This window comes from Trachurus trachurus, assembly GCF_905171665.1.
Source record: "Trachurus trachurus genome assembly, chromosome: 7".
Classification (NCBI taxonomy): Eukaryota; Metazoa; Chordata; class Actinopteri; order Carangiformes; family Carangidae; genus Trachurus; species Trachurus trachurus.
The window spans coordinates 32,649,297-32,658,295 of record NC_139901.1 but is presented as its reverse complement, the minus strand read 5'-3'; the positions used below and the strand labels follow the sequence as shown (position 1 = coordinate 32,658,295).

At 40.9% G+C, this 8,999-nt stretch overlaps 1 protein-coding gene across 1 annotated transcript in view; it reads right to left on the bottom strand.

Moving 5' to 3' along the window:
- Positions 1 to 1,246: 1,246 nt before the first annotated feature.
- vwa5b1 (von Willebrand factor A domain containing 5B1) overlaps positions 1,247 to 8,999 on the bottom strand; it is a gene marked incomplete at both ends in the record, with an annotated part of 68,142 nt that continues 60,389 nt past the window's right edge. Inside the window, 2 exons of the mRNA XM_083975277.1 lie at positions 1,247 to 1,831; positions 4,820 to 4,943. Of these exons, the coding sequence (XP_083831403.1) occupies positions 1,247 to 1,831; positions 4,820 to 4,943 (709 nt within the window). The remainder of the gene's footprint in view (positions 1,832 to 4,819; positions 4,944 to 8,999) is intronic.

Here is an 8,999-nt window from a genome sequence, read left to right as displayed (position 1 = left end):
TCACAACTGCCACGGCAAAAAAAAAAAACTCAAACTGAAGGAAGGTACGGCCTCAGTCAGCATAGTATCGTACGGCAGCGAGCGGCTCTCACTGCAAAAACTCAAACTCTTACCAAGAACATTTGTCTAATTTCTAGTCGCAACAAATCTCATTCTACTTAAAATAAGACTCATCACATTAAAAGTAGCTTGTTTTTAGACACTTTTTACTTCTTTCAAGCAGATTTTCACTTGAAATAAGTAGAAAAATCTGATAGTGGAGCAAGTTTTTCTTTTTTATTACAAGCTCAAAAAACTTGCTTTCACTGGCAGATTTTTCTACTTATTTCAAGAGAAAATTTGTTTGAAACAAGTGAAAATTAAAAACAAGTAAATTTTTTAGGTGATGATTCTTATAGATCGAATCGCCTTGTTGTTTACATTCTACTTCCAGGTAGAAAACCAGCATGTAATTTGAATGAGACTAGTAGTAACGAACGAGAGTTTAGCTATATATCATATTTTTCACGCCCTATCACCGTTTAGACAAATCTGAAATGATTGAAGAAACATTACTATTTCTGTGTGTGTGTTTTGTGTTGCTATGTGTTGTATTTATTCAGTTTGGGGGAATCACAGTGTCCAGAAAGCATCAGTGGCTCAGCTGACAGGGACAGCTAACGGTAGCTAAGCTAACAGCGGGAGCTAAGCTAACGGCGGCAGCTAAACTAACGGCGGTAGCTAAGCTAACGGCGGTAGCTAAGCTAACGGCGGTAGCTAAGCTAACACCAGGACGTCAGCTGTTAAAACCCTCCCGTTGTGGGACACGACATGAAACTACTCCAGTTAGCTCAGTCATGTTGGAACTCAGATATCCGCTGGAGAAAATATTTTTTCATGGACCGTTTATTGAGTCACTGAGTTATTAAAGTTAAACAGGTAGCTAACCGTTAGCCCAGCTAATCTACGATAACCATGACTAATTACAGAAACGTGCACACAGAAATAATAATGTTTGTCCAATCATTGGTTTTATAAACTTTACAAACATCAGATTAGTCTAAACGGTGATATAGTGACATGAAAAATGAGATATAGTGAAACTCTCGTCCGTCACTATTGTTCTCATGCTGGTTTTCTACCTGGAAGTCGTTGTAAACAACAAGGAGATTCGTTCTATTTGAAGTGGAAAGAGATTTCAGTTGTTTTGACAAGAAATGAGACAAATATTCTTGGACAGATTTAGAGTGTTTGCGCTGCGGCCGCCTCAGACGCTGTTGGGGTTGTAGCACAGCATGTTGAGTTGCAGGTTTTCGTCCCAGTGTCTGAGGATGATGAAGAGCTGGTTGGCGGCGGCCTTGACGGACGCCAGGTCTCGTCCTTCGGGGATGTCCTGCGCGCTCAGCCACATGCTGGCCTTGGCCGCCACCAGCTCCCACTCGATGAAGTAGCTGGCCGAGCCGTGCTCCAGCCAGGCCAGAGCCACCGCCGTCGCCCACACCAGGCTCTCCTGACTCAGCATCCGCCTCGCCGCCGCCGAGTGTGGGGAGTGTGGGGACAGCGGCGGCTCGGTGGCGGCCGACGGGCTCTCTAAAGACGACGGAGCAGCAGCAGCAGCAGCAGCAGCAGCATCCGTCCACGTTTGCTCTGCAGGTTGTTGTCGACACGTCTCGGGTTCACACGGCGACCCGGCGCTCTCGGCTCGCCGGCCGCCGGAGAGAGACGGGTGGCCCAGGCTGCTGCGGTGGCTGGTGAAGGGCGACGTCCACTTCAGCTTGTCCATGGGGACGTTGATGGCGTCGCACAGCGCCGAGTCCAGCGGGAACGCTCCGCAGGCCAGCTGCAGCAACAGCTGTAGTGCAGAGGAGAGGGACAACGTTTACAATCTGACATGAAATACAGTTAATAAAGGAGAGATGGATCTTTAAAGGGATAGTTCAACATTTTTGGCAAATTGGCCCATTGCCATAATAATCCCTATAGTCATAGCAGTAGGTTTGTTACCTTTAATTGTCGGTGCAAGCTATTTTTTAGAACGGCGGAGCAGAGCCGTGAGCTGCTCAGAGCTACGCTACGGAGGCTCATTATGGGATTTCTTGGTTTCCCTCATCAAATACATGAAATCCACAATCCAACAACTCCACAACGCTCTGGTGGACAAGTTGTGACCTGCACATTCACCACGCTATGAGATAATAACACAACGTTACCAGACAGAGTTGTTTTAGAGGGAAATACAGAGACTGCTTGATGAAAAACTGTCCCTGAAGGCAACGCGCATCAGCTGGTTTGCATGAATTTCCCTCTAAAACAACTCTGTCTGGTAACGTTGTGTTATTATCTCATAGCGTGGTGAATGTGCAGGTCACAACTTGTCCACCAGAGCGTTGTGGAGTTGTTGGATTGTGTATTTGATGAGTTTGATGAGGGAAACCAAGAAATCCCATAATGAGCCTCCGCAGCGTAGCTCTGAGCAGCTCACGGCTCTGCTCCGCCGTTCTAAAAACAGCTTGCACCGACAATTAAAGGTAACGAACCTACTGCTATGACTATAGGGATTATGGGCAATGGGGCCAATTTGCCAAAATGTTGAACTATCCCTTTAAAGTCCCTCTTGTTCATTCTGAGCTCGGTGAATCAGCGTTTTCATTTGACGCTCCAAACTCTTGGAATATTCTCCAACACGCTCTGGGGCTGGAGAATATCCCCTCTCTCTTGCTGATTTTAAATCTATGGTGTCTGACTTTTGTAAATCGCCCTGCCAAGTGTTTTTCAGTATAAAAATAAAGGTTTTTAAAATAAAATGCTCCCAGATTTGATCATCAGTAGCAATTTCTGTTCAGTTTTTGTCTCTATGACACAAGAAAAGCAGTGAAAAGCACCCGATCAACTGGTTTGAGTGCCTGCTAAAGGAAACTGCAGCTTTTTATGGTTCATCATCACTCAGTCCTTCAATCAGCCGCGGGGTGTGAGGAGGTGCCTTGTTAAAGGACGGGAGCTATTCTAATCATTTTCAACACGCGTTTTCTTTTCATTCTGTGAACAAGGTTGTATGAGCTGCATAATTAGAGTCTCCTACAAGGTCTGGCCGCTCTCAGGCCTCAAACAAAGAGCTGAATTATGGCCTGAACTGCTCTATCGCTGGTTATTCATCGTACCAAATGGAGATAAAAACTCAAAAAGAAACAGGATTTTGTGTTTTTTCTTTCACACCAATTAAAAGTAAAAACGGGTCAAACTGTCGGTTTAGTTGCTCAGGATTATAAATCTCATTCTGGGGACAGTGTAATGAATCTCATGGTAAAGTAAAAGCCTTTTTTTTTGTTTCTTTGTTTGTCTATTATAGTAGTGTCATGTTAACTGTCTCTCTTTGTAGTTTTATTATCTGTTTAGATACGTTCCAATTTGTGTACCAACTTTCTGTGTTTCTTGTGTTTTTCCTGTCTTTATGAATTCTGTTGTTATGTCCTTGTTGTTCATTTTAATGGCTTTTAACACCTTGCCAGGAGGACCACAGTCTGAAACTAGCCGTTGGCTAACACTGGCACTTTTACATTTTATTATGTTCTCTATAAAGGGTTCCCAGATGTGGAATTCACTACCGACCGAAATAAAACTAACCCGAGACATTAGAATTTTTAATACAAAGGTTAAAATCTGGCTGAAACAAAATCAGAACTGTATGCATTTTTAATGTGTCATGACTTGGTATGATTTTAGATGTATTGTACATTTTATAGTGTTGTTATGTAATTTTGATGTCTTTCTTCTTAACTTCTTTTTTCTACTAAAAGCCTAACTAGGGACGGGAGTTGGAAACTAGCATTAGCTATAATCTCTGTGTGCAGAACATCAGTCACATTGACTTGTTTGTAACGAGTGGAAGTGTCACTATGTTAACCTGCATTGTCCCTATCAAATAAACTGAATTAAAATTAAATTAATGTGCACTGTCCTCCTTAAAGCAGAAGTAAGTGGTCCGGTCGTTTTCGCTAATGCTGCGTTCCAGGCAGGCTTTTGAAATCGTAAATTACAGCTTCAAGTCACAACTTACGACTTTGTAGCGTTCCAGGCAACCCACTCGTGTTTTTCCGACCTGTTTTACCGGTGAAAGTCACTATAACGGCCACTCGTAACTTCTGACCCGTGAACTCGTACCAGATCGAACTGGTACCACTTCACGGTCGGAAAAATACGAGTTTCCTTGAACGCACCATAACAGTCCTCGTCGCTACGTCACCACATTCACGGCGTTCCTTGGCTGCACACACAGCCCTGCATGCCGTTCTCTCTCCTCATTGGATAAAAACTGTAGGATACGATAAATGTTTTCTCTTCGGCTCAGAGCAGAGCAGAGTGACTGACAGACCCGTGTTTCAGTCCAAACACTCTATGTAAGTGATTGCTGTCGGAAGATATTACTATTTAAGACTTATATTAACACAAATATATCACTTACTTCTGCTTTAAATAAATAAAAAAAAATAAATAAATGAAAGTTACAGCATGACTCATATATTCTATATCCTAGACCTCGGATCTCCTCTCTGTCGTATTTGTCCCTCCCTTTTATACTTTCCCCTAAAGACGACAAAAAAGAAAAGGACATAATCTGCAGACAGGAGCATAGTGGATGTGAATAAAACATGTCTTTGCGTACACAACACGCTTGCACATTCTTCCCACAGTTCAACGCGGCTCAGGAGCTGCAGCTGCTGATCCTCCTGCAGACTTTGTGACACATTCGTCTCCCCAGACAGTCGGCATGAATTAGTGTCCATCAAAACACACAGAGCGTTCACACGTAGCCAGGCTACAGATCGACGACGACTATACCCACCAGAGGAATGTAGTCTTTGTTCTCGTTGTCGCTCTCTCCGATTGAATCACCGGACTTGCTGTGAGATCGACACATGAATCCTTTGGCAGCTCGAGTCAGCAGCCGAGTCCTGCTGAGGGCCAGCCTGACGCCGGGGCAGAGACACGGGGGTTAATCACAGCGTTCAGAGAGGCACAAAACATTCAATCTCACCTGCTGCTTCTACCAGGAAAAGGAAAACAAGTGTTTTTCTCTGATTCTCTATCTAAACACATGTGAAGATACATGTGACCGATTTCAGGTGAAGGGGAAGAGGATCTTTAGTTGCACTGCAATCGATCAATAACTATGGAACAGTGAATTATTATGTACTAACCCTATCACAATAATTAGTGTGAATGCTGAAAGCTAGGGCTGGGACCATATGCTTTTCTCCCGATTCGATTCTTCTACGATTTTTTTGGGATGGCGATTCGATTTAAATTGCGATTCTACGATATTGCCGATTCTCTCGATTTTTAGTTTTAGCATTTTTAACATTTATCTGCACACAAATACTGAAGAAGCCTATAAATTAACATACTCCATTATAAAGTGAACTTAAACCCTTTTCAAAACCTGGACTCTCTGTATGTAAAAAAGGCTAACAAATGCACATTGCACAATATTTAAAGAAATTCAAAAAAAAAAGAATTTTCAAAAAAAAAAAAAAAAATCGATTTTTGAAAAAAAAATCGTCAAAAAAGATGTCGCGATATTTATGTGAATCGATTTTTTCTCCCACCCCTACTGAAAGCATGAAACCTCTTTGCATCTTTTTACTTTCTACCCCTTATCTCTGTCTTTTTACTTCTTTCTTTCTCTCTTTCCGTATTTCTTTCTATCTACCTCGTCTCTCTGTCTTATCTTTCTTTATTTCTTTCTACCCTCTGTGTCTTTTTACTTCCTGCTTTCTGTCTTTCTACCCCTCTATCGCCATCTACATACCTCTTTCTATCTATCCATCCCCCTCTCTCTGTTTCTTTCTTTCTTTCTTTCTACCCTATTTCTTTCTTTTTCTCTTTCTGTATCTCTTTCTATCTACCCCGTCTCTCTGTCTTATTACCTCTTTCTTTCTCTCTCTTTATTTCTACCCTCTCTGCGTCTTTTTACTTCTTTCTTTCTTTCTTTCTACCCCTCTCTATCGCTATCTATGTACAGTAGCTCTTTCTATCTATCCATCCCCCTCTCTTTCTTTCTTTCTTTCTTTCTTTCTTTCTTTCTTTCTTTCTTTCTTTCTTTCTTTCTACCCCTCTATCGCTATCTACATACCTCATTTCTATCTATCCATCCCCCTCTCTCTGTCTCTCTCTTTCTTTCTTTCTACCCCATTTCTTTGTCCTTTTACTTCTTTATTTTTCTCTTTCTGTATTTCTTTCTATCTCTCTGTCTTATTACCTCTTTGTCTCTCTCTCTTTATTTCTACCCTCTCTGCATCTTTTTTACTTCTTTCTTTCTTTATTTCTTTCTACCCCTCTCTATCGCTATCTATGTACAGTACCTCTTTCTATCTATCCATCCCCCTCTCTCTGTCTCTCTTTCTGTATTTCTTTCTATCTACCTCGTCTCTCTGTCTTATCTTTCTTTATTTCTATCTACCCTCTGTGTCTTTTTACTTCCTGCTTTCTTTATTTCTACCCCTCTGTCGCCATCTACATACCTCTTTCTATCTATCCATCCCCCTCTCTCTGTCTCTTTCTTTCTTTCTTTCTTTCTTTCTTTCTTTCTTTCTTTCTACCCCATTTCTTTGTCCTTTTACTTCTTTCTTTTTCTCTTTCTGTATTTCTTTCTTTCTACCCCGTCTCTCTGTCTTATTACCTCTTTCTTTCTCTCTCTTTATTTCTACCATCTCTGCGTCTTTTTGTTTCTTTCTTTCTTTCTTTCTTTCTTTCTTTCTTTCTTTCTTTCTTTCTTTCTTTCTTTCTTTCTTTCTTTCTTTCTTTCTGTCTACCCCCTCTCTCTCTCTATCTCTTTCTATCTATCCACACCCTTTCTTTCTTACTACCCCTCTCTCTGTCTCTTTCTTTCTTTCTTACTACCCCTCTCTCTGTCTCTTTCTTTCTTTCTTTCTTTCTTTCTTTCTTTCTTTCTTTCTTTCTTTCTTTCTACCCCTCTCTCTCTGTCTCTTTCGTTCTTTCTTTCTTCAAACTCTTCAACCGTTACACATGCAGTATTTCAACAGTTTCTTCTACCTTTTTAACATTTTCTTCAGCTCATTCAGCATTTCTTCAGCAATGGCGTTCAGCTGCTTTCAGCATTCACACGCATTTCCTGCTGGAAATGCTTCTTTTTCTAGTTATTATTATCATCATTATTATATTATTGTAGTCTACAAGATTAACAGATCATTTAATGTAATTACATGATCTGTAGAACCAATCACTCTCCCACCGGCCTCAGTTGTCGAGTGTTAGCAAAACCTTGGCGTAGTTTTTTTGTTTCTGTGCTCTGAAAGCGTCGCACAGGAAACTTTGTTGTTGTTGTTGTACTTCTTCACTTCTTTTCTTTTCTTTTCTCTTTTCTTTTGTTTTTAAAGGGACGAGAAATTATTGTCCAACTAGAAAAAGCATTTCCATAAGGAAAATGCGTGTGAATGCTGAAAGCCATTGCTGAAAGCCATTGCTGAAGCCATGCTGAATTAGCAGAAGAATATTGACAAAGAGGGGATGTACTGAGATGAATGAGGCAGGAATCAAACCCTGGACCTCATGATTGGCGACCTAGAAAGCTAACCTCTCAACCACAGAGAACCGGAAATAGGGATGTCACGATTGATCAGAGAAATAATCACGGTGTTACGATTATCACGATTATTATGCATTAATTAATTTCACAACACTATTAATGTGTAAAATCAAATATAGTTAGGATATAATTAATACTAATTATAAAATATTTTAAATATCTATTAAAATATGACGAATTATTAATCTGCCAGGGGAAGTGTTTGAAATATTCAAGTCATTAATTGTCATCGATACCAAATGTTTAAGTTAATTAATTTTAATCTTTTTTTTTTTTTAATTACAAATGACACTCTAGCTTTTAAATTCCTACCAATTCAATGTTACGTTATGGACCAGTATCTGTGCATTTACCTTTACTCTGGTGCACATCTGCCAACACGGTAGGCTATAATCCTTTTTTTGGAAAGTGATGGTATTTAGGAATCTTTGCGATCAATTAATTGTGGCGTTTAATACCGCGATTAATTGTGAAAACAAGTAATTGTGACATCCCTAACCGGAAACATACTGAGTTTTATACCATGATAAATCAAAGACTGTCCTATGATAGCTGAGCGTTCACATCACTGTAAATCCACCAACATGTGCTCAGATTCACTCAGTCTGTTGTCAGTTGTCTGAACACATCTATAAGGCCTAACGTTCAGCTCTGTCTGTCTGACTCTTATTCCAGAGCGATTTGGACCAACAGCAGTGATGATTGAGTGTCAAATAATTTCCCAAACCGAAACCTGGCAACACAACAATCACAGTAACTTAAGGCTGTTATTGGTGCAGCTGTGTGGAGGCGAGAGAGAAATGAGGGTTTAACTTCTCTCTTTCTTTACGTCGCTATTTCAGGAAACTGAAAACGTGTTGTTAAAGGGACAGTTCAAAATTTTGGCAAATTGGCCCATTGCCATAATCCCTATAGTCATAGCAGTAGGTTCGTTACCTTTAATTGTCGGTGCAAGCTATTTTTAGAACGGCGGAGCAGAGCCGTGAGCTGCTCAGAGCTACGCTACGGAGGCTCATTATGGGATTTCTTGGTTTCCCTCATCAAACTCATCAAATACACAATCCAACAACTCCACAACGCTCTGGTGGACAAGTTGTGAGCTGCACATTCACCATGCTATGAGATAATAACACAACGTTACCAGACAGAGTTGTTGTAGAGGGAAATTCATGCAAAACCGCTGATGCACGTTGCCTTCAGGGACAGTTTTTCATCAAGCAGTCTCTGTATTTACCTCTAAAACAACTCTGTGTGGTAACGTTGTGTTATTATCTCATAGCGTGGTGAATGTGCAGGTCACAACTTGTCCACCAGAGCGTTGTGGAGTTGTTGGATTGTGTATTTGATGAGTTTGATGAGGGAAACCAAGAAATCCCATAATGAGCCTCCGTAGCGTAGCTCTGAGCAGCTCGCGGCT